Source organism: Oncorhynchus clarkii, chromosome 29 (genome assembly GCF_045791955.1).
Source record: "Oncorhynchus clarkii lewisi isolate Uvic-CL-2024 chromosome 29, UVic_Ocla_1.0, whole genome shotgun sequence".
Lineage (NCBI taxonomy): Eukaryota > Metazoa > Chordata > Actinopteri > Salmoniformes > Salmonidae > Oncorhynchus > Oncorhynchus clarkii.
This window is the reverse complement of record NC_092175.1, coordinates 40,168,342-40,195,029: the sequence shown is the minus strand read 5'-3', so window position 1 is coordinate 40,195,029 and position 26,688 is coordinate 40,168,342. Positions and strand designations below refer to the sequence as shown.

The 26,688-nt window shown below is 46.2% G+C and overlaps 2 protein-coding genes across 2 annotated transcripts in view; both read left to right on the top strand.

Annotated features, from left to right (window-relative positions):
- LOC139387908 (sterile alpha motif domain-containing protein 9-like) overlaps window positions 1–26,688 on the top strand; it is a 429,675-nt gene that overhangs the window by 49,208 nt on the left and 353,779 nt on the right. The gene's annotated exons all lie outside the window — the stretch shown is intronic.
- Window positions 9,935–26,270, top strand: LOC139388640 (serine-rich and transmembrane domain-containing protein 1). The gene is made up of 2 exons (XM_071135422.1): window positions 9,935–10,196; window positions 25,398–26,270. Exon 2 carries the CDS (start codon window positions 25,421–25,423, stop codon window positions 25,769–25,771), a length of 351 nt encoding a protein of 116 aa, XP_070991523.1. The 5' UTR covers window positions 9,935–10,196; window positions 25,398–25,420; the 3' UTR covers window positions 25,772–26,270.

Here is a 26,688-nt window from a genome sequence, read left to right as displayed (position 1 = left end):
GGGGAGAACAGTGGAGAGGAAATTAGCATAGTGGAGAGGAGAGGAGAATATAGGAGAGGAGAATAGAGGAGAATAGAATCGAGGAGAGGAGAATAGAGGAGAGGAGAATAGAGGAGAGGAGAATATAGGAGAGGAGAATAGAGGAGAATAGAGGAGAGGAGAATAGAGGAGAGGAGAATAGAGGAGAGGATAATATAGGAGAGGAGAATGAAGTAGAGGGGAATAGAGGAGAGGAGAATAGAGGAGAATAGAGGAGAGGAGAATAGAGGAGAATAGAGGAGAGGAGAATATAGGAGAGGAGAATAGAGGAGAGGAGAATATAGGAGAGGAGAATAGAGGAGAGGAGAGGAGAATAGAGGAGAGGAGAATAGAGGAGAGGAGAATAGAGGAGAGGAGAATAGAGGAGAGGAGAATGAAGTTGAGGGGAATAGAGGAGAGGAGAATAGAGGAGAATAGAGGAGAGGAGAATATAGGAGAGGAGAATAGAGGAGAGGAGAATATAGGAGAGGAGAATAGAGGAGAGGAGAATATAGGAGAGGAGAATAGAGGAGAGGAGAGGAGAATAGAGGAGAATAGAGGAGAGGAGAATATAGGAGAGGAGAATAGAGGAGAGGAGAATATAGGAGAGGAGAATAGAGGAGAGGAGAGGAGAATAGAGGAGATGAGAATAGAGGAGAGGAGAATAGAGGAGATGAGAGGAGAGGAGAAAAAAGGAGAGGAGAGGAGAATAGAGGAGAATAGAGGAGAGGACAATAGTGGAGAAGAGAGTAGAATAGTGGAGAGGAGAGGAGAATAGTGGAAAGGAGAATAGAGGAGAGAAGAATAGAGGAGAGGAGAGGAGAATACAGGAGAGGGGAAAAGTGGAGAGGAGAATAGAGGAGAGGAGAACAGAGGAGAGGAGAGGAGAATAGAGGAGAGGTTAATAGAGGAGAGGAGAATAGAGGAGAGGAGAGGAGAATAGAGGAGAGGAGAGGAGAATAGAGGAGATGAGAGGAGAATAGTGGAGAGGATAATAGAGGAGAGGAGAACAGAGGAGAGGAGAGGAGAATAGAGGAGAGGTTAATAGAGGAGAGGAGAATAGAGGAGAGGAGAGGAGAATAGAGGAGAGGAGAGGAGAATAGAGGAGAGGAAAGGAGAATAGAGGAGAGGAGGATAGACGAGAGGAGAACAGAGGAGAATAGAGGAGAGAAGAGGAGAATAGAGGAGAGAAGAGGAGAATAGTGGAGAGGAGAGGAGAGGAGAATCGAGGAGAGGAGAATAGAGTAGAGGACAATAGTGGAGAGGAGAGGAGAATACAGGAGAGGGGAAAAGTGGAGAGGAGAATAGAGGAGAGGAGAAGAGAGGAGAGGAGAGTAGAGGAGATGAGAATAGAGGAGAGGAGAATAGTGGAGAGGAGAGGAGAATAGAGGAGAGGAGAATAGTGGAGAGGAGAATAGAGGAGAGGAGAACAGAGGAGAGGAGAGGAGAATAGAGGAGAGGTTAATAGAGGAGAATAGAGGAGAGGAGAATAGAGGAGAGGAAAGGAGAATAGAGGAGAGGAGAGGAGAATAGAGGAGAGGAAAGGAGAACAGTGGAGATGAGAGGAGAATAGAGGAGAGGAGGATAGACGAGAGGAGAACAGAGGAGAGTAGAGGAGAATAGAGGAGAGAAGAGGAGAATAGAGGAGAGAAGAGGAGAATAGTGGAGAGGAGAGGAGAATCGAGGAGAGGATAATAGAGTAGAGGACAATAGTGGAGAGGAGAGGAGAATACAGGAGAGGGGAAAAGTGGAGAGGAGAACAGAGGAGAGGAGAAGAGAGGAGAGGAAGGTAGAGGAGATGAGAATAGAGGAGAGGAGAATAGTGGAGAGGAGAGGAGAATAGTGGAGAGGATAATAGAGGAGAGGAGAACAGAGGAGAGGAGAGGAGAATAGAGGAGAGGATAATAGAGGAGAGGAGAACAGAGGAGAGGAGAGGAGAATAGAGGAGAGGTTAATAGAGGAGAGGAGAATAGAGGAGAGGAGAGGAGAATAGTGGAGAGGAGATGAGAATAGAGGAGAGGAAAGGAGAATAGTGGAGAGGAGAGGAGAATAGAGGAGAGGAGAATAGACGAGAGGAGAACAGAGGAGAGGAGAGGAGAATAGAGGAGAATAGAGGAGAGGAGAATAGAGGAGAGGAGAGGAGAATAGAGGAGAATAGAGGAGAGGAGAATAGAGGAGAATAGAGGAGAGGAGAATAGAGGAAAGGAGAATAGTGGAGAGGTGAGGAGAATAGTGGAGAGGAAAGGGGAATAGAGAAGAGGAGAATAGAGGAGAGGAGAATAGAGGAGAGGATAATGGAGGAGAGGAGAGGAGAATAGAGGAGACACACACACAGAGAAGGAGAGAGCGAGAGACAGAAATGACAGTATGTTTTTTAGAGTGATGATGAGCAAGACATTTTTAGAGAATACGGGGGAGGTGTAAAAGAATAAGGTCGAGGAAGGGGATGAGTCGGACAGAGAGCAATAGAGAGAGAGAGAGAGACGGAAGGGTGGACGGATGGACAGAGAGAGAGATAGAGAGCGACAGACAGACAGACAGACAGACAGACAGACAGACAGACAGACAGACAGACAGACAGACAGACAGACAGACAGACAGACAGACAGACAGAGACAAAGAGAGAGAGACAGAGACAGAGAGACTGAGAGACTGAGAGACTGAGAGACAGAGAGAGAGAGATAGAAAGAGAGAAAGAGAGAGGAAGAGGGAGAGAAAGAGACTGAGAGACAGAGAGAGAGAGATAGAAAGAGAGAAAGAGAGAGAGAGAGAGAGAGATAGAAAGAGAGAGAGAGAGAGAGAGATAGAAAGAGAGAAAGAGAGAGAGAGATAGAAAGAGAGAAAGAGAGAGTACCCAGTGTCAGAATACCTGACCACTGTGACTGACCCAAAACAAAGAAAAGTCTTGTACAGACATATGCAGATCAGGCTCTCAAGAGAAGACAGGCTATGTGCTCACTGCCCACAAAATGAGGTGGAAACTGACCTGCACTTCCTAACCTGCTTTTTGTTCTATGTTGCTATGTCAGGAAACATCTGGTATTTTTCCATTCATTCCAGATGTAATATATTTTTGGCCATTGGTTGGTTGTGCACAATTCCATTTCCCATATATACCGGCGCCGCCGTTGAACAAACACTGAAAAGAAGGCTAATAGTATTTTCTTGAAGAGGTACAGATGTCTTTCCCATTTACCGAGTGACGGTCCCCTTAGCCAATCAGAGGGAACACAAGAGGACTGAGCAGGACAAATAGGGATAGTCATGGGGCGGGAGTTAATACTGAGGAGAATTTGAGTGTGAGGCAAAGACCAACTAAAACTTTACTGTATGTTTTAAAATGATCCCCCCGTCTTCCAACCGTCTCGAGTTGGTTAGTTGTGTGTTCTGTTTGTAGGACAGGATCACCGATTTAATGTTGACTGAGAGAGTACTTTAACCATTTACACATCATTACAACACTGTATATAGACATAATATGATATTTGTAAGGTCTTTATTCTTTTGGAACTTCTGTGAGTGTAATGTTTACTGTTCATATATATTGTTTATTATCTACTTGACTTGCTTTGGCAATGTTAACATATGTTTCCCATGACAATAAAGTCCTTAAAACCTGTTATGGCTGCAATCCAGCTAACGGGATCGATATGACAACTACCAGTGAAAATAGAGGGCGCCAAATTCAAACCACAGAAATCTCATAATTTCAATTCCTAAAACATACATGTGTTTCACATCATTTTAAAGCTATTCTCATTGTTAATCCCACCAAAGTGTCCGATTTCAAATAGGCTTTTCAGCGAAAACACTACAAACGATTATGTTAGGTCTCCACCAAAACACAATAAGCACAGCCATTTTCCAGCAAAATATAGCATTCACAAAAAACAGAAATAAACATCAAATGAATCACTAACCTTGAATTATCTTCATCAGATGACACTCATAGGACTTCATGTTACATAATACATGCATGTTTTGTTTGATAAAGTTCATACTTATATTAAAAAATCTGAAAATGGCCGTAATTTATGTCCAATTAGCTACTTTGATTAGCGCGTTTGGTGAACAATTCCAAAGTCACAAAGCGCGTCCACTAGAACGTGACGAAATGTCCAAAAGTTCCGTAACAGTCAGTAGAAACATGTCAAAAATGTACTGAATCAACCTTTAGAATGTGCTAATAATAATATGCAAATATTAACTATGACTGGGGAGCAGGACGTTTGATATGGGCACCTTTCATCCAAGCTACTCAATACTGCCCCTTGACTGGGGAGCAGGCCGTTCGATATGGGCACCTTTCATCCAAGCTACTCTATACTGCCCCTTGACTGGGGAGCAGGCCGTTCGATATGGGCACCTTTCATCCAAGCTACTCTATACTGCCCCTGCAGCCATAAAAAGTTACATTGAATTGAGTTGCCAGCTCTCTCCAGGGGAAAGGAAGGTAGCTGTATCTTTTGTCTTTGAGCAGTAGACGATTACATACTGCTCTGGACTGTCTAATCTCTACTGACATTACCTACAATTACATACTGCTCTAGACTGTCTAATCTCTACTGACATTACCTACGATTACATACTGCTCTGGACTGTCTAATCTCTACTGACATTACCTACGATTACATACTGCTCTAGACTGTCTAATCTCTACTGACATTACCTACGATTACATACTGCTCTGGACTGTCTAATCTCTACTGACATTACCTACGATTACATACTGCTCTGGACTGTCTAATCTCTACTGACATTACCTACAATTACATACTGCTCTAGACTGTCTAATCTCTACTGACATTACCTACGATTACATACTGCTCTGGACTGTCTAATCTCTACTGACATTACCTACGATTACATACTGCTCTGGACTGTCTAATCTCTACTGACATTACCTACTGGATACATTTTAGCACACACATCTGTCTGTCAAATATAAATTCTATTTGGACACAGTTCTATTAGAACACACCAAAAACTACACATATCTAGGACTAGATATCAGCAACACAGGTAGCTTTCACATGGCTGTGAACGAGCTGATAGACAAAGCAAGAAGAGCATTATATGCCATTAAAAGGAAATTCCAATTAGAATCTGGTTCAAAATGTTTCAATCAGTTATAGAACCAATTGCTCTTTATGGCAGTGAAGTATGGGGTCCAATCTCTAATAATGAATATACCAAATGGGACAAACATCCAATCGAAATACTGCATGCAAAGTTTTGCAAGACTGTATTGTGCAAAGAAAAACTCCAAATAACGCATGTAGAGCAGAATTGGGCCAATACCCCCTCCTCATTCAAATAGAAAAAAGAGCCATCACATTTCACAACCATCTAAAAACAAGTGACCCAAAAACATTCCATCACACAGCTCTACAATGTCAAGAGATTAAACAAGAGAAGAGTCCCCTCATCCAGCTGGTTCTGAGGCTCTGTTTACTAACCCAAACCAACCCCATAGAGCCTCAGGACAGCACTCAGAAAATCTGGCCCAAACATCACAAACAAAAATAAAAATATATCACCTATTGGAAAGACACCACAAAAAATCTAAGTAAACTTCAATGCTATTTGGCTCTAAACAGACAGTACATGGTGGCAGACTATCTGACCACTGTGACTGATAGAAAACTGAGTAAAACACTGACTAGGTACAGACTCAGTGAGCACAGTCTGACTATAGAGACCGGTCGTCACAGACAAACCTGGCTGCCCAGAGAGGACAGTCTGGCTATAGAGACCGGTCGTCACAGACAAACCTGGCTGCCCAGAGAGGACAGTCTGGCTATAGAGACCGGTCGTCACAGACAAACCTGGCTGCCCAGAGAGGACAGTCTGGCTATAGAGACCGGTCATCACAGACAAACCTGGCTGCCCAGAGAGGACAGTCTGGCTATAGAGACCGGTCGTCACAGACAAACCTGGCTGCCCAGAGAGGACAGGCTGGCTATAGAGACCGGTCGTCACAGACAAACCTGGCTGCCCAGAGAGGACAGTCTAGCTATAGAGACCGGTCGTCACAGACCAACCTGGCTGCCCAGAGAGGACAGTCTAGCTATAGAGACCGGTCGTCACAGACCAACCTGGCTGCCCAGAGAGGACAGGCTGGCTATAGAGACCAGTCATCACAGACCAACCTGGCTGCCCAGAGAGGACAGACTGGCTATAGAGACCGGTCGTCACAGACCAACCTGGCTGCCCAGAGAGGACAGGCTGGCTATAGAGACCGGTCGTCACAGACAAACCTGGCTGCCCAGAGAGGACAGGCTGGCTATAGAGACCGGTCATCACAGACCAACCTGGCTGCCCAGAGAGGACAGGCTGGCTATAGAGACCGGTCATCACAGACCAACCTGGCTGCCCAGAGAGGACAGTCTGGCTATAGAGACCGGTCATCACAGACCAACCTGGCTGCCCAGAGAGGACAGTCTGGCTATAGAGACCGGTCATCACAGACCAACCTGGCTGCCCAGAGAGGACAGGCTGGCTATAGAGACCGGTCATCACAGACCAACCTGGCTGCCCAGAGAGGACAGGCTGGCTATAGAGACCGGTCGTCACAGACAAACCTGGCTGCCCTGAGAGGACAGTCTGGCTATAGAGACCGGTCGTCACAGACAAACCTGGCTGCCCAGAGAGGACAGGCTGGCTATAGAGACCGGTCGTCACAGACAAACCTGGCTACCCAGAGAGGACAGTCTGGCTATAGAGACCTGTCGTCACAGACAAACCTGGCTGCCCAGAGAGGACAGTCTGGCTATAGAGACCGGTCGTCACAGACAAACCTGGCTACCCAGAGAGGACAGTCTGGCTATAGAGACCGGTCGTCACAGACACACCTGGCTGCCCAGAGAGGACAGACTGGCTATAGAGACCGGTCGTCACAGACAAACCTGGCTGCCCAGAGAGGACAGTCTGGCTATAGAGACCGGTCGTCACAGACAAACCTGGCTACCCAGAGAGGACAGTCTGGCTATAGAGACCGGTCATCACAGACACACCTGGCTGCCCAGAGAGGACAGTCTGGCTATAGAGACCTGTCGTCACAGGCCAACCTGGCTGCCCAGAGAGGACAGGCTGTGCTCACTCTGCTCCAGGGGAGAGGTAGAGACTGAGCTGCATTTCCTACGACACTGTGACAAATACTCAGACCTAAGATAATATTTATTTCCCAAAATTATAATTCAATACAAAGAATTTGAAACTATAAAAGATGAAGAAAAAAATCTAATATTTATTGGGTGAAAAGCCAAAATGTGCAGTTTTGGCAGCCAAATATGTGTCCTCCTGCCACAACCTGATGGACACAACCTGAGGGACACAACCTGAGGGACACAACCTGAGGGACACAACCTGATGGACAGCCAGTGACAAGTGCAATGTAATGTCCATAATATTTCCCATCTGGTTTTGTTTTGTCTTTCATACCATGTCATGTGTCTTCTCAGTCATGTTGACACTGGTCCACTACCAGGTCATGTGTCTTCTCAGTCATGTTGACAATGGTCTACTACCAGGTCATGTGTCTTCTCAGTCATGTTGACACTGGTCCACTACCAGGTCATGTGTCTTCTCAGTCATGTTGAGACTGGTCTACTACCAGGTCATGTGTCTTCTCAGTCATGTTGACACTGGTCTACTACCAGGTCATGTGTCTTCTCAGTCATGTTGACAATGGTCTGCTACCAGGTCATGTGTCTTCTCAGTCATGTTGACACTGGTCTACTACCAGGTCCTTGCTGTCCCCAGTCCACCTGACTGTGCTGCTGCTCCAGTTTCAACTATTCTGCCTTATTATAATTCGACCATGCTGGTCATTTATGAACATTTGAACATCTTGACCATGTTTTGTTATAATCTCCACCCGGCACAGCCAGAAGAGGACTGGCCACCCCACATAGCCTGGTTCCTCTCTAGGTTTCTTCCTAGGTTTTGGCCTTTCTAGGGAGTTTTTCCTAGCCACCGTGCTTCTACACCTGCATTGCTTGCTGTTTGGGGTTTTAGGCTGGGTTTCTGTACAGCACTTTGAGATATCAGCTGATGTACGAAGGGCTATATAAATAAATTTGATTTGATTTTGATTTTGATTTGATGTGTCTTCTCAGTCATGTTGACACTGGTCTACTACCAGGTCATGTGTCTTCTCAGTCATGTTGACAATGGTCTACTACCAGGTCATGTGTCTTCTCAGTCATGTTGACACTGGTCTACTACCAGGTCATGTGTCTTCTCAGTCATGTTGACAATGGTCTACTACCAGGTCATGTGTCTTCTCAGTCATGTTGACACTGGTCTACTACCAGGTCATGTGTCTTCTCAGTCATGTTGACACTGGTCTACTACCAGGTCATGTGTCTTCTCAGTCATGTTGACACTGGTCTACTACCAGGTCATGTGTCTTCTCAGTCATGTTGACACTGGTCCACTACCAGGTCATGTGTCTTCTCAGTCATGTTGACACTGGTCTACTACCAGGTCATGTGTCTTCTCAGTCATGTTGACACTGGTCCACTACCACGTCATGTGTCTTCTCAGTCATGTTGACACTGGTCTACTACCAGGTCATGTGTCTTCTCAGTCATGTTGACACTGGTCTACTACCAGGTCATGTGTCTTCTCAGTCATGTTGACACTGGTCTACTACCAGGTCATGTGTCTTTTCAGTCATGTTGACACTGGTCTACTACCAGGTCATGTGTCTTCTCAGTCATGTTGACACTGGTCCACCACCACGTCATGTTTCTTCTCAGTCATGTTGACACTGGTCTACTACCAGGTCATGTGTCTTTTCAGTCATGTTGACACTGGTCTACTACCAGGTCATGTGTCTTCTCAGTCATGTTGACACTGGTCCACTACCACGTCATGTGTCTTCTCAGTCATGTTGACACTGGTCTACTACCAGGTCATGTGTCTTCTCAGTCATGTTGACACTGGTCTACTACCAGGTCATGTGTCTTCTCAGTCATGTTGACACTGGTCCACTACCATTGCTTTAATGTATTGTTGTTCTCATTAATATTGTTGTTGTAGTTGTTGTTAATGGTAATCCCATGTCCACTACTACTATTGTTATTGCTGTTGGTCCCACCATTTATTTATATATAAATATATAGATATATTATATATAAATACACATTTGTATTTTATTTTTATTTTTCGATATGTATACTTTGACAATGTAAGTAATAATGAACTTGCCATGTCAGTAAAGTCAATTGAATTGAATTGAATTGAGAGAAACATAGAGACACAGAGAGAGGGACAGAGGGTGTGTGAGAGAGAGAAACATAGAGACACAGAGAGAAGGAGAGAGGGCTTGAGAGAGAAAGAAACAGAGAGAAGGAGAGATGGAGAGAGGATGAGAGAGAGTGAGAGAAACAGAGAGAAGGAGAGAAGGAGAGAGAGAGAGAAACATAGAGACAGAGAAGGAGAGGGGGTGAGAGAGAGAGAGAGAGAGAAACAGAGAGAAGGAGAGAGGGTGTGTGAGAGACAGAAACAGAGAGACACAGAGAGAAGGACAGAGGGTGTGTGAGAGAGAAAAACAGAGAGACACAGAGAGAAGGACAGAGGGTGTGTTAGAGAGAAAATAGAGACACAGAGAGAAGGACAGAGGGTGTGAGAGAGAGAAACAGAGAGACACAGAGAGGACAGAGGGTGAGAGAGAGAGAAACAAGAGAGTGCAGTGATAATGTGTTAATTGTCAGAGAGCAATGAGTGACAGATTGTGTGTGAGAGAGAGAGAGAGAGAGTGGGGGAGGAGAGCAGTGGTCAGTGAGGCAACACTCAGCTCCCAGTAGTGGATGAATACAACAGAGTGAAGAACTCTCTCTCTCCTCTATTCTCTCTTCTCTCTTCTTCCTTCCATTCTTCCTTTCCTTCTCCTAATCCTTCACTGGTTATATCTGTTGGATTACTCTCCTGTCTTTCCTGGACTGTGTTTTGAGGAGAATATCACACTCACGCAATTAGATTTTAGAGAGAGTGTGTGTAATTGGAGAAGAACTGCTCGTGTCGAAGAGGAATACACACTCGGCTGTCTCTCATACCGAGAGGAGAGAGAGAGAGAGAGCGAGAGAGAGAGAGATGTCTGGAGTGTCTGGCTGAACAATCAAACAGAGATTGAGGGATGTGACAGAGAGGACTTTTTCAAGCAATAACAGGTCAGGATCTTTACTGTGTGTGTGTGTGTGTGTGTGTGTGTGTGTGTGTGTGTGTGTGTGTGTGTGTGTGTGTGTGTGTGTGTGTGTGTGTGTGTGTGTGTGTGTGTGTGTGTGTGTGTGTGTGTGTGTGTGTGTGTGTGACAGTAGAGAGGGGAGTAAGTCTTGACCAACAGTTATACATGAACAGGTGATAAAAGTACTGAACTGATTGATACACAACAATGATGGGAGAAGGCTGGACAATCAATCTCTATCCTCTCTCTTCCCTCCTCTCTCCCCTCCTCTCTCCCCTCCTCTCTCTCTTCCCCTCCATTCCCCCTCCCTCTCTCCCTCCCTCCCTCCTACCAACCCCCCCACTCCCTCTCTCCCACCCTCCCCACTCTCTCCCCTCCCTCCCCCACTCCCTCTCTCTTCCCCTCCTCTCTCTTCCCCTCCTCTCTCTCTACCCCTCCTCTCTCCCTCTCCCCCAACATCTCTGTCTACCCCTCCTCTCTCCCTCCCTCCCCCCTCCCTCCCTCTCTCTCCCTCTTGTTTCTTTCTTCTTTATTCACATCTTCTGTAGAATTCCAATCAATCCATGACCTCTCTCTCTCCCCCTCCCTCTCTCCCTCCCCCTCCCTCTCACCCTCCCTCTCTCTCTCTCCCTCTCCCTCCTTCTCTCCCTCCCTCTCCCCCTCCCTCTCTCCCTCTCCCTCCCTCTCACCCTCCCTCTCTCTCCCTCTCCCTCCTTCTCTCCCTCCCTCTCCCTCCCTCCCCCTCCCTCTCACCCTCCGTCTCTCTCCCTCTCCCACCTTCTCTCCCTCCCTCCCTCTCCCTCCCTCTCTCCCTCCCTCTCTCCCTCCCTCTCTCTCCCTCTCCCTCCTTCTCTCTCTCTCTCTCCCTCCCTCTCTCCCTCCCTCTCTCCCTCCCTCTCTCTCTTCCTTTCTCTGTCATTCACCCTTTTTCTTGTACTCACATCCTCTGTGGAATCCCAATTACTCTCCACATGACCTCTCTCTCTCTCTCTTATCCCTCGCTCTCTCTTTCACACTCTCTATTTCTCACTGAGCTTGAGAGCTCTTTGTGTGTGTGTGTCTGATTGTGTGTGTGTGTGTCAGATTTTGTGTTTCCGTTTGTGTGTGTGTGTTTGTCTGATTTTGTATGTGTCTGTGTGTGTGTTTGATTGTGTGTGTGTGTCTGATTGTGTGTGTGTGTGTGTCGGATTGTGTGTGTGTGTGTGTCGGATTGTGTGTGTGTCTGATTGTGTGTGTGTATGTGTGTGTCTGATTGTGTGTGTGTGTGTGTGTGTGTCTGATTGTGTGTGTGTGTGTGTCTGTGTATGCACTTATGTGTCAAGGAGTCAATAGTAACTGTCCCTGCATCAGGTTAATTCATCCTAAATTAATTAACTGTAGTTCAGTTAACAAGCTCAAGAATTGATTCATTCATAAAAATGGACAAAAGCACTAGAATGACTGCACTTCCTCTGACGGAGAGAAAGAGGGGGATGGAGAGAGGGATGAAGAGAGGGATGAGGAGAGGGATGAAGAGAGGGATGGAGAGAGGGATGAAGAGAGGGATGAGGAGAGGGATGGAGAGAGGGATGAGGAGAGGAATGGAGAGAGGGATGAAGAGAGGAATGGAGAGAGAAATGGAGAGAGGGATGGAGAGAGGGATGAAGAGAGGGATGGAGAGAGGGATGGAGAGAGGGATGAAGAGAGGAATAGAGAGAGGGATGGAGAGAGGGATGAAGAGAGGGATGAGGAGAGGGATGGAGAGAGGGATGAAGAGAGGAATGGAGAGAGGGATGGAGAGAGGGATGGAGAGAGGGATGAAGAGAGGAATGAGAGAGGGATGAAGAGAGGGATGAAGAGAGGAATGGAGAGAGGGATGGAGAGAGGGATGGAGAGAGGGATAAAGAGAGGGATGAAGAGAGGGATGGAGAGAGGGATAAAGAGAGGGATGGAGAGAGGGATGGAGAGAGGGATGGAGAGAGGGATAAAGAGATGGATGGAGAGAGGGATGAAGAGAGGGATGAGGAGAGGGATGAAGAGAGGGATGAAGAGAGGGATGAGGAGAGGGATGAAGAGAGGGATGAAGAGAGGGATGAGGAGAGGGATGAAGAGAGGGATGGAGAGAGGGATGGAGAGAGGGATGAGGAAAGGGATGGAGAGAGGGATGGAGAGAGGAATGGAGAGAGGGATGGCGAGAGGAATGGAGAGAGGGATGGAGAGAGGGATGAGGAGAGGGATGAAGAGAGGGATGAAAAGAGGGATGAGGAGAGGGATGGAGAGAGGGATAAAGAGAGGGATGGAGAGAGGGATGAAGAGAGGGATGAAGAGAGGGATGAGGAGAGGGATGAAGAGAGGGATGAAGAGAGGGATGAAGAGAGGGATGGAGAGAGGGATGGAGAGAGGGATGAAGAGAGGGATGGAGAGAGGGATAGAGAGAGGGATGAAGAGAGGGATGAAGAGAGGGATGAAGAGAGGGATGGAGAGAGGTATGGAGAGAGGGATGAAGAGAGGGATGAAGAGAGGGATGGAGAGAGGGATGGAGAGAGGGATGGAGAGAGGGATGAAGAGAGGAATGAGAGAGGGATGAAGAGAGGGATGAAGAGAGGAATGGAGAGAGGGATGGAGAGAGGGATGGAGAGAGGGATGAAGAGAGGGATGAAGAGAGGGATGGAGAGAGGGATAAAGAGAGGGATGGAGAGAGGGATGGAGAGAGGGATAAAGAGAGGGATGAAGAGAGGGATGAGGAGAGGGATGAAGAGAGGGATGAGGAGAGGGATGAAGAGAGGGATGAAGAGAGGGATGAGGAGAGGGATGAAGAGAGGGATGGAGAGAGGGATGGAGAGAGGGATGAGGAAAGGGATGGAGAGAGGGATGGAGAGAAGAATGGAGAGAGGGATGGCGAGAGGAATGGAGAGAGGGATGGAGAGAGGGATGAGGAGAGGGATGAAGAGAGGGATGAAAAGAGGGATGAGGAGAGGGATGGAGAGAGGGATAAAGAGAGGGATGGAGAGAGGGATGAAGAGAGGGATGAAGAGAGGGATGAGGAGAGGGATGAAGAGAGGGATGAAGAGAGGGATGGAGAGAGGGATGGAGAGAGGGATGAAGAGAGGGATGGAGAGAGGGATAGAGAGAGGGATGAAGAGAGGGATGAAGAGAGGGATGAAGAGAGGGATGGAGAGAGGCATGGAGAGAGGGATGAAGAGAGGGATGAAGAGAGGGATGGAGAGAGGGATAGAGAGAGGGATGAGGAGAGGGATGGAGAGAGGGATGGAGAGAGGAATGGAGAGAGGGATGGAGAGAGGGATGAAGAGAGGGATGAAGAGAGGGATGAGGAGAGGGATGGAGAGAGGGATGGAGAGAGGAATAGAGAGAGGGTTGGAGAGAGGGATAGAGAGAGGGATGGAGAGAGGGATGAGGAGAGGGATGGAGAGAGGGATGGAGAGAGGAATGGAGAGAGGGATGGAGAGAGGAATGGAGAGAGGGATGGAGAGAGGGATGAGGAGAGGGATGAAAAGAGGGATGAGGAGAGGGATGGAGAGAGGGATGGAGAGAGGAATGGAGAGAGGGATGGAGAGAGTGATGAAGAGAAGGATGAAGAGAGGGATGAGGAGAGGGATGGAGAGAGGGATGGAGAGAGGGATGGAGAGAGGGATGGAGAGAGGGATGAAGAGAGGGATGGAGAGAGGGATAGAGAGAGGGATGGAGAGAGGGATAAAGAGAGGGATGGAGAGAGGGATAAAGAGAGGGATGGAGAGAGGGATGGAGAGAGGAATAGAGAGAGGGTTGGAGAGAGGGATAGAGAGAGGGATGGAGAGAGGGATGAGGAGAGGGATGGAGAGAGGGATGGAGAGAGGAATGGAGAGAGGGATGGAGAGAGGAATGGAGAGAGGGATGGAGAGAGGGATGAGGAGAGGGATGAAAAGAGGGATGAGGAGAGGGATGGAGAGAGGGATGGAGAGAGGAATGGAGAGAGGGATGGAGAGAGTGATGAAGAGAAGGATGAAGAGAGGGATGAGGAGAGGGATGGAGAGAGGGATGGAGAGAGGGATGGAGAGAGGGATGGAGAGAGGGATGAAGAGAGGGATGGAGAGAGGGATAGAGAGAGGGATGGAGAGAGGGATAAAGAGAGGGATGGAGAGAGGGATAAAGAGAGGGATGGAGAGAGGGATGAAGAGAGGGATGAAGAGAGGGATGGAGAGAGGGATGGAGAGAGGGATGAAGAGAGGGATGGAGAGAGGGACGGAGAGAGCCATTGTAAACCAGGAATTCAGAGAAAAGAGGAAATGGACATAAAAAGAAGTGACCTCTAACTGATTTCATGGCTTAAAGGACAGCAGGGCAACTCTACCAGCACGCACGCACACACACACACACACACACACACACACACACACACACACACACACACACACACACACACACACGGTCCCGTGGTCAAGGCTGAGGCCAGAATGTCATGACATTTAGACAAACGGTACCTGATCCATTATTCATGTTAATACCACAATAGAGTAAACAACAGAATGGCCTCCTCTCACACTATGAAGTGTGTGTGTGTTCTTGCCACTGAAATCAGTTAAGGAGTAGAAAGCGTTGTAATGAGCCTGTTGCCTGGATACAAAAAGCATAATTAAGAGCAATTATCAGCCACTTCAGTTCACACCAACAAGGTTTATCAGACGGTTCATAGCAAAACAACATCAACAAATGAATACAGCAAAAGACAGAGGAACAAGAGAGAGTAGGAGGGAGAGGACCAGAGCCTACTTTAAACCAGAGTCCTATGGCACCCTATTCCCTATATATAGAGCACTACTTTAGACCAGAGCCCTATGGCACCCTATTCCCTATATAGTGCACTACTTTAGACCAGAGCCCTATGGCACCCTATTCCCTATATAGTGCACTACTTTAGACCAGAGCCCTATGGCACCCTATTCCCTATATAGTACACTACTTTAGACCAGAGCCCTATGGCACCCTATTCCCTATATAGTGCACTACTTTAGACCAGAGCCCTATGGCACCCTATTCCCTATATAGTGCACTACTTTAGACCAGAGCCCTATGGCACCCTATTCCCTATATAGTGCACTACTTTAGACCAGAGCCCTATGGCACCCTATTCCCTATATAGTGCACTACTTTAGACCAGAGCCCTATGGCACCCTATTCCCTATATAGTACACTACTTTAGACCAGAGCCCTATGGCACCCTATTCCCTATATAGTGCACTACTTTAGACCAGAGCCCTATGGCACCCTATTCCCTATATAGTGCACTACTTTAGACCAGAGCCCTATGGCACCCTATTCCCTATATAGTGCACTACTTTAGACCAGAGCCCTATGGCACCCTATTCCCTATATAGTACACTACTTTAGACCAGAGCCCTATGGCACCCTATTCCCTATATAGTGCACTACTTTAGACCAGAGCCCTATGGCACCCTATTCCCTATATAGTGCACTACTTTAGACCAGGGCCCTATGGCACCCTATTCCCTATATATAGAGCACTACTTTAGACCAGAGCCCTATGGCACCCTATTCCCTATATAGTGCACTACTTTAGACCAGAGCCCTATGGCACCCTATTCCCTATATAGTGCACTACTTTAGACCAGAGCCCTATGGCACCCTATTCCCTATATAGTACACTACTTTAGACCAGAGCCCTATGGCACCCTATTCCCTATATAGTGCACTACTTTAGACCAGAGCCCTATGGCACCCTATTCCCTATATAGTGCACTACTTTAGACCAGGGCCCTATGGCACCCTATTCCCTATATATAGAGCACTACTTTAGACCAGAGCCCTATGGCACCCTATTCCCTATATAGTGCACTACTTTAGACCAGAGCCCTATGGCACCCTATTCCCTATATAGTGCACTACTTTAGACCAGAGCCCTATGGCACCCTATTCCCTATATAGTGCACTACTTTAGACCATATATATATATATATATATATATATACACCTGCTCTGAAAGGTCCCAGAGTCTGCAACACCACTAAGCAAGGGGCACCACCAAGCAAGCGGCACCATGAAGACCAAGGAGCTCTCCAAACAGGGTCACGGACAAAGTTGTGGAGAAGTACAGATCAGGGTTGGGTTATAAAAATATATCCAAAACTTTGAACATCCCACGGAGCACCATTTAAATCCATTATTTAAACAATTGAAAGAATATGACGCTACAACAAACCTGCCAAGAGAGGGCCGCCCACCAAAACTCATGGACCAGGCAAGGAGGGCATTGATCAGAGAGGCAACAAAGAGACCAAAGATAACCCTGAAGGAGCAGCAAAGCTCCACAGCGGAGATTGGAGTATCTGTCCGTAGGACCACTTTAAGCCGTACACTCCACAGAACTGGGCTATACGGAAGAGTGGTCAGAAAATAATAAGCAAACATATTTGGTGTTCACCAAAAGGCATGTGGGAGACTCCTCAAACATATGGAAGAAGGTACTTTGGGCAGATGAGACTAAAATTGAGCTTTTTGGCCAACAAGGAAATCGCTATGTCTAGCGCAAACCCAACACCTCTCATCACCCCGAGAACATCATCATCACAGTGCAGCATGGTGGTGGCAGCATCATGCTGTGGGAATGTTTTTTATCGGCAGGGACTGGGAAACTGGTCAGAATTGAAGGAATGATGATAAATACATGGACAGTTTTGAGGGAAACCTGTTTCAGTAGAACAACATCAACACCTACATGTCATCTCTCTCTCAGTAGACTAGAACAAAAGCAAGCCTAGGGCTAGGAGGAACAGAGCTCATGTCACTTCTCACAATGAGAGATGGAGGGAGACTAAGAGAGAGGGACAGAGAATGATGGGGATGAGGAGAGACTTATTGAACTTGAAAAGCAACAACATTTCAATAAAATAGTATGAAAACACTCCCGTCCCAACACAATGTGTACACTTAACGCCTACCCAATTACAGCAAGTAATTCCAGACAGTGTGGAAGATCACAGAGAGAGAGAGAGGACAGAGGGAGAGAGAGAGAGAGAGAGAGAAAGACAGAGAGAGTGAGAGAGAGTGAGAGCACAGGGAGAGAGAGTGAGAGGACAGAGAGAGAGAGAGAGAGAGAGATAGAGAGTGCGAGCAGGGTGGAGAGGGAGAGAGAGAGAGTGAGAACTACTGAGAGAGGGAGAGAGAGTCCGAGAAGGGTGGAGAGAGAGAGAGAGAGCGAGAGAGAGAGTGCGAGAAGGGAGGAGAGAGAGAGAGAGTGAGAACTACAGAGACACAAACGGACACACTGCAGGAATAGCAATAGGCAGCTGCAGCGAGGCAATGCGGATATGGATGTGAGGGAAGGATATGGAGAGAATGAGAGGTGAGCTGCCCGCTCTCCCCTATGTTAAATACACTCTCCTTTTGAAGTCTTCCACCTGTTCTCCCCTTCGATCTCTCCATTCCTCTAAGCTCAGAGAGGAAACTGCCTCTAGAGGTCTAGCTTTACAAACAGGGTTGCAAAAGTCTGGTAACCCCGGGTAAAATTTCCCCGGATTTCCAGAAGTCCCAGGTGGAAGATTCCTGAAATCAGGATGAACGTTGTCAGAAGTTACCACAATTTTTCAACATTACTTTGGACACTGAGTCTCTCTTTCAGTCTGGCCCTGTTAATACACTAGCATAGTTCTATTACTAGCCTAGTTATATTACTACCCTAGTTCTATTACTACAATAGCCTAGTTCTATTACTACACTAGTCTAGTTCTATTACTAGCATAGTTGTATTACTACACTACCCTAGTTATATTACTACACTAGTCTAGTTCTATTACTAGCATAGTTGTATTACTACACTACCCTAGTTCTATTACTACTCTAGTCTAGTTCTATTTCTACACTAGCCTAGTTCTATTACTACACTAGTCTAGTTCTATTACTACACTAGTCTAGTTCTATTACTAGCCCAGTTCTATTTCTACACTAATCTAGTTATATTACTACACTAGTAGAGTTCTATTACTACACTAGCCTAGTTCTATTACTACACTAGTCTAGTTCTATTACTAGTCTAGTTCTATTACTACACTAGCCTAGTTCTATTACTACACTACCCTAGTTCTATTACTACTCTAGTCTAGTTCTATTTCTACACTAGCCTAGTTCTATTACTACACTAGTCTAGTTCTATTACTACACTAGTCTAGTTCTATTACTAGCCCAGTTCTATTTCTACACTAATCTAGTTATATTACTACACTAGTAGAGTTCTATTACTACACTAGCCTAGTTCTATTACTACACTAGTCTAGTTCTATTACTAGTCTAGTTCTATTACTACACTAGCCTAGTTCTATTACTACACTACCCTAGTTCTATTACTACACTAGTCTAGTTCTATTACTACACTAGTCTAGTTCTATTACTACACTAGTCTAGTTCTATTACTACACTAGTCTAGTTCTATTACTACACTAGTCTAGTTCTATTACTACACTAGTCTAGTTCTATTACTTGTCGTGGAAATTTCCTCTATTTACCAAATCATGGGAGCAAACCACACACTCAAGTCAGAGTTAGTTATAAAAGTCCATCTTTAATTATATAAGCTGTATAGCATTTTGACTTTCAACAGTTCAGTATCTCTAATGAACATGTACATGAACTTTCCTGCTCAAATTAACTGGTGTTACTTAAACAATCAAACCAAGAATCAATAACCATCAGAATCTATTCTTACGATGTTTTATGATTCAGACATCCAGTCTCCCACAAATCTATGATGCCCACCTAGCGAATCAGCTGCTAGAAATACAGAAAAAAAATGTACCTGAACAACGGTCAAAACAATTAGAGTAAGGTTATTGTATATTCAAACTAATAACGCACATTTACGTTATTCTACAACAATCTACCTGCCTCCAGCAACTTTCCCTGACAATTAGCAGCCAACATAACAACTAACTCTCTTCCATACTTTCAACTAAACTTTCCTATTTCTTTTTCCCCCAGGTGGGCAAAAATATAACCCCTCTCATTTCAACGTTTTTTCCTTACCTCTATCGTAAGATTAAAAGCCCAACTTTATAACTTTCTCTTTGCTCTCCACACGTATGAAATGTATCCTATTTCTTTTTCCCCCAGTGGGCAAAAATATAACCCCTCTCATTTCAACGTTTTTTCCTTACCTCTATCGGAAGATTAAAAGCCCAACTTTATAACTTTCTCTTTGCTCTCCACACTTATGAAATGTATCCTATTTCTTTTTCCCCCAGGTGGGCAAAAATATAACCCCTCTCATTTCAACGTTTTTTCCTTACCTCTATCGTAAGATTAAAAGCCCAACTTTATAACTTTCTCTTTGCTCTCCACACGTATGAAATGTTTCCTATGTCTTTAAAAATAACACACGCAGTTCCAACATTATAACATGCGTCAGTCAATCTATAAGAATGGAAAACATTTCAGTAACCACTTCCTATCGCCATCCTCTCCCCGCTATCGTTCAGAGTGTCTTTAACTTCGGTAACTGTCTTCTCTATTGATACAGTAATTTAAATACGACCCAATTCTCAATACATTATTCCAGCGGATAATTTAGTGAACAGACATCGTCTTGCATCAGAATTCGCTTCGTTATTATGTTAAATTGAATTAGTCTATCAATTTAACCTAAACAATCTATTGAAAATGTTCAATTTATCTCTTATACAAACACTTGCGACCATAACTTTCCAGGCAAAACATACAAATATATTATTTACAATCAAAAACTCTGAATTCAGCCAGCGCCGTGACTGGAACTCGGGACTCCCACGTTGCAGGCGAGAATTCTACCACTGAACCGCTGATGCTATGTTAAAAAAATAAAATTCTCCGGATATAAACCCCATCTACAAAGTAAAATCAAAACACGTCACTATCGGTAATTCCCAGAAGAATAATAGCCCAATTTTTAATAGTACAAACGTTACTCCAACTATGATTCTCATACTCCAGCTATGATTCTCAAATTCCAAATGAATATATTAGCAATCAAAGAATAAAATCGACATTAATGACTAGGAAAAGATATTGCGCCTTTTAATTAAAGTAGATTATGTTTACTTATGCAACGTATTTCAATTACTTTACTATATCACATTAATCACGCAATGATAATTAGTTTGATGGAAAACATTAGGCTTTGTACAACATTATAAATTACATCGAGCATCCCTCGAATTCTCTTTAACTTTATGGAAAACAGTTTATTCAATAAATCCCGCAACTTCTCTCATACTGGGAAGAAAAATTATAACATGTTCAGACCTTAAGGGCAGTTTAATTTGAAATGTTTCACCCAGACGGAGATAATCCAATATGCGTTTTATAGTTACATCGTTAGGGTAAGATAACCAAAAGTGGACACACTCTAATCAGTTTCTAGAGATCAATTTCCCAGATTTTGTAGATTATTTTAATAGTGCTTAAAAACTTAATCTTTATCAAATTATCCATTTAAGATATCAACTCAAAACCTACGTACGTCTACGAATGGGTGGTTTAAATTGTATCTAATCATTCTACGCATTACTTTATACACATATACCATTTATCATAATTTCAAATAATTCACAGAAATCTTAGGTACTCACACAGAACTTTCAGGATCATCCACACTGGATTGTTCAGATTTTCACATAGAACTGGTCAGGCGTCCACACAGAACATCAAAAGGTTTTCCCACACAGAGTCAACCCTACCCCGCTCACACAGAATGACAACTATTACCTAGTGATCCCATAACAAAATACTCACACAGAGTAACCCAGGGCATACCTGGCTTGCACATTTCAAATAATTGGAATTCACCACATCTGAGGGTCACTTAGACAAATCACACAGACGCACAGAATGAGGTCCTTCTTCCAATAGGGCTTCACCAAGTGCCGTGTTTCACCTAGAACACACAGTCACCCTGGGTCCTCACCCCGACAGACCTCACCAAATCCCCACTGTGATCAATTCAGTGTCAGGAGGGCTCTTGGTCACTGGCAACCGGACAGTGCAGAGTATCTTTTGAGTCCACAAAACCCCCAGATTACTCTCCTCTGACTCGGCCCTGCTTACGCCGCCAAGGTGCCTTCCTTACAAAGCAATTCACGATCAGAGTATACGTAACAGGCATAATTAAAAAACTTGACTTCAAATCTGTGTGTGATTCGCTCACCTTTTTCTTTAAAAAAACTCAGTTCGAGATGTGGTATCCACTCGGCTCGCTTCCTCTTAGATCAAAGGTTGGTCCATCTGCTTCGTTTCCCGAAGTGCGGTTCTCCCTGAGATCCCAAGTTTAGGGGATCCCTCGTGCACGATTTATTTACCTAGATCGTAGGAGCGGTCACCGAGTGAAGATTCACATCCCATCCTCGTCGCCAAATGTCGTGGAAATTTCCTCTATTTACCAAATCATGGGAGCAAACCACACACACAAGTCAGAGTTAGTTATAAAAGTCCATCTTTAATTATATAAGCTCTATAGCATTTTGACTTTCAACAGTTCAGTATCTCTAATGAAAAGTTGAGAGTCCCCACACAATGGCAAAATGGGATCCTTTATAGCAAAGATCACACATAGTCAGACAGCATAGACATAATTCATTGTTCAGCTTTGTCTCCTTTCCCAAACCCCAGAACCATAAACCAATCCTCCATATCAACAGGCACATATCAAAGTGTCATTTAGATACAACCCACTCTAAATACAAACTCACGGAGAGGAGAGTGAGGCTATAGGTTAAGATAAAAGGGAGCATGAGAATGATTCCAGGCACTGCCACCCTCCTTTCCCCACTAGAAAAAGGTAGGGAGTAAAAGATATGTTTACACATGATGACACTTTGACCTCTCCCCTCTCAGTGGCCCATGCAACTTAGTCTTGACATAGAACAGATAACTGCAACCTCGCCACAGTATTATACAAAAATGCCATTCTGATGAGAATTAACTTACACACATTTGATAAATATAAAACATCTTACATATGTTACCAACAAATTCTGAATCTTCCACGACATACTACACTAGTCTAGTTCTATTACTAGCCCAGTTATATTACTACTAGTCTAGTTCTATTACTACTAGCCTAGTTCTATTACTATCCTAGTTATATTACTACTAGCCTAGTTCTATTACTAGCCTAGTTATATTACTACTAGTCTAGTTCTATTACTAGCCTAGTTATATTACTACTAGTCTAGTTCTATTACTACACTAGTCTTGTTATATTACTACACTAGTCTAGTTCTATTACTACACTAGTCTAGTTATATTACTACACTAGTCTTTTTCTATTACTACACTAGCCTAGTTCTATTACTAGCCCAGTTATATTACTACACTAGTTATATTACTACACTAGGCTAGTTCTATTACTAACCTAGTTATATTACTACACTAGCTGTCACGTTCTGACCTCTATTTCCTTTGTTTTGTATGTAGTTAGTATGGTCAGGGCGTGAGTTGGGTTGGGCAGTCTATGTTTGTTTTTCTATGATTTGGGTATTTCTATGTTTCGGCCTAGTATGGTTCTCAATCAGAGGCAGGTGTCATTAGTTGTCTCTGATTGAGAATCATACTTAGGTAGCCTGGGTGTCACTGTGTGTTTGTGGGTGATTGTTCCTGTCACTGTGTTTGTTGTCACAGGATAGGACTGTTTTGCGTTTTCACATTTCTTGTTTTTGTTAGTTTGTTCATGTGAAGTTATTTATTAAAACATTAATCAAAACAACCACGCTGCGCTTTGGTCCGCCTCTCGTACAGACGAACGTCATTACAGAATCACCCACCACAACAGGACCAAGCGGCGTGGTAACTTGCAACAGCGGCACAAGGAGGAATGGACTTGGGACGATGTGTTGGACGGCAAGGGTTGCTACACATGGGAGGAGATCCTGGCGGGAAGGGATCGCCTTCCATGGGAACAGGTGGAGGCAGCGAGGAGAGCAGAGGCAGCCGGAGAGAGGAGCCGGCGATATGAGGGAACACGGTTGGCAAGGAAGCCCGGGAGTCAGCCCCAAAAATGTATTGGGGGGGGGCTAACAGGGAGTATGGCTACGCCAGGTAGGAGACCTGAGCCAACTTCCTGTGGTTACCGGGGGGCTAGAGAGACCGGGCAGGCACCGTGTTATGCTGTGGAGCGCACGGTGTCCCCAGTGCGGGTGCACAGGCCGGTGCGGTACATTCCAGCTCCGCGTATCGGCCGGGCTAGAGTGGGCATCGAGCCAAGTGCCATGAAGCCGGCTCTACGCATCTGGTCTCCAGTGCGTCTCCTTGGGCCGGCTTACATGGCACCAGCCTTGCGCACGGTGTCCCCGGTTCGCCTGCATAGCCCAGTGCGGGCTATTCCACCTCGCCGCACTGGCAGGGCGACCGGGACCATTCAACCGGGTAAGGTTGGGCAGGCTCGGTGCTCAAGAGCTCCAGTGCGCCTGCACGGCCCGGTCTATCCGTCACCACCTCCACGCACCAGCCCTCCGGTGGCAGCCCCCCGTACCAGGCTGTCTCTCCGGCCCATCCTTACAGGGGCTCCCTCCTCTCCAGCGCTGCCGGAGTCTCCCGCCTCTCCGGCGCTACCAGAGCCTTCCTCCTGTCCAGCGCTGCCGGAGTCTCCCGCCTGTTCGGCGCTACAAGAGCTACTCAGTCCGGCGCTTCCAGAGCCTTCCTCCTCTCCAGCGCCGCCAGTGCCGCCCGTCTGCCCAGCGCCGCCAGTGCCGCCCGTCTGCCCAGCGCCGCCAGTGACGCCCGTCTGCCCAGCGCCGCCAGTGCCGCCCGTCTGCCCAGCGCCGCCAGTGCCGCCCGTCTGCCCAGCGCCGCCAGTGCCGCCCGTCAGCCAGGGGCCGCCAGTGCCGCCCGTCAGCCAGGGGCCGCCAGTGCCGCCCGTCAGCCAGGGGCCGCCAGTGCCGCCCGTCAGCCAGGGGCCGCCAGTGCCGCCCGTCAGCCAGGGGCCGCCAGTAAGCCAGGGGCCGCCAGTGCCGCCAGTAAGCCAGGGGCCGCCAGTAAGCCAGGGGCCGCCAGTGCCGCCAGTCAGCCAGGGGCCGCCAGTAAGCCAGGGGCCGCCAGTGCCGCCAGTCAGCCAGGGGCCGCCCGAGCAGCTGCCCCTCTGTCCCGAGCTGCTGCCGCCCCTCTGTCCCGAGCTGCTGCCGCCCCTCTGTCCCGAGCTGCTGCCGCCCCTCTGTCCCGAGCTGCTGCCGCCCCTCTGTCCCGAGCTGCTGCCGCCCCTCTGTCCCAAGCTGCTGCCGCCCCTCTGTCCCGAGCAGCTGCTTCACCTCTGTCCCGAGCTGCCCCTCTGTCCCAAGCAGCCCCTCTGTCCAGTGGGGTCATTGAGAGGGGTGGCCATGGTGAGAAAGCCACGGAGGCGGACAATAAGGCGGACTAAGACAATGGTGAAGTGGGGTCCGCGTCCCGCGCCAGAGCCGCCACCGCGGACAGACGCCCACCCAGACCCTCCCCTATAGGTCAAGGTTTTGCGGCCGGAGTCCGCACCTTTGGGGGGGGGGGGGTACTGTCACGTTCTGACCTCTATTTCCTTTGTTTTGTATGTAGTTAGTATGGTCAGGGCGTGAGTTGGGTGGGCAGTCTATGTTTGTTTTTCTATGATTTGGGTATTTCTATGTTTCGGCCTAGTATGGTTCTCAATCAGAAGCAGGTGTCATTAGTTGTCTCTGATTGAGAATCATACTTAGGTAGCCTGGGTGTCACTGTGTGTTTGTGGGTGATTGTTCCTGTCACTGTGTTTGTTGTCACAGGATAGGACTGTTTTGCGTTTTCACATTTCTTGTTTTTGTTAGTTTGTTCATGTGAAGTTATTTATTAAAACATGAATCAAAACAACCACGCTGCGCTTTGGTCCGCCTCTCGTACAGATGAACGTCATTACACTAGCCTAGTTCTATTACTAGCCTAGTTATATTACTACACTAGCCTAGTTCTTATACTAGCCTGTATTTTATAATGATCCTCTTGTCAGTACAGCATGTTTGTATATATTTGTCTCTATTTGTTGATCCATTATTTAACCAGGGAAGTCACATTGAGGCTGACATCTCTGTTTCAAGTGAGTCCTGCTTTGTATCTGGGATCCACCCTTAATGTTCTCTTAATTTAACTTAATTGATGCGTTTACGTCATTGGTCACGAGGCTATGAATTCACCACACTATCAGGCACAGTAACAACCTATTTCTCCTCTCGCTCAGATCTGTCCATTCCGATCGTCAGGATGTCCGGTATGGACCTCTCATTGGAGGAGCTGAACAGAACCGAAATCTCCCCAGACAACGGAAACTTCCTGAGGTTCTCCCCCACCTCCGTTTCCACTGCAGCTGCGGCGGCGGGGACAGGGTTGTCGTCGGGGCGACAGGAGAATGTTTACGTGTACGTGTGGATCTTCCTGAGTCTGCTGGTGTTCCTGCTGTCGATGATCATCATCTCCCTCCACAGGCTAAAGAATATCATTACATCCTCCTCCTCTGTGCCTGACTGCAGCAGTGAGGGGGGCAGCTCATTCACCAACATGGAGATCTGTAGTATATCTTCACAGAGGTCAACCGTGTCCTCACTGTCAATTTGAGAGACACACACACACACACATACACACACACACACACACACTCCTGTAAACAAGCTTTTCAGTTGGACCATATGGGACTTTACTCTGTGTTAAGGGGGTAGCTTGAACTGAACTCTGAACCCTCTGTGACTTCTCCTTTTGGCTCATGGGAAACATAGTTCACTGTGTAAAGAGCAGATCCAGGAAGAGAGAGAGAGAAAAAAAACTCTGTTTTTGAATCTGGGGTATATTTACTACGAGCCAAACTGAAGCACAAGGGCCGAAAACTTTTTCCTTACGGTGTGAAACTAATGAAACACCAGTCGTCTGTTTCGATTCTCGCATCCATGGAATACAACTTTAGAATCTTAGAAGTCCTCCGAAAAGTTAGCCGGGTTCTACTCTTATCTAGTGCCGCTTTCAGTGTGATTTATATCGGTCTTTCTCTTTTTATTTGAAATAGGAAACAACCGCTTCTGTTACTAATTCCACATGGATAAACATTATGTGACTGATATGTTAATCTCAGATAACAAATCTCATCCAGAGTTCATCTTTCTCTGGCTGTGTACAAAATGGTACCATATTCCCTGTATAATTGGCTCTGGCCAACAGTAGTGTTCTCTATAGGGAATAGGGGCCATTTCAGATTTGTCCCCAATGCTGATTTCTCTTCTGTAATATCCTAAATCTTTACTGTTTCCAGGGCAACCTGTACTAACCTGATTTTAGTGTGAAGTATAGTTCTTTCTGTAATGTCAAAATATCTCTACTGTTTCCAGGGCAACCTGTACTAACCTGGTTTAACTGTGAAGTATAGTTCTTTCTGTAATAACAAAATATCTCTACTGTTTCCAGCACAACCTGTACTAACCTGTTTTAACTGTGAAGTACATACTGAACCAGACCTCATATTTGATTATTTTGAAAGTATTGAA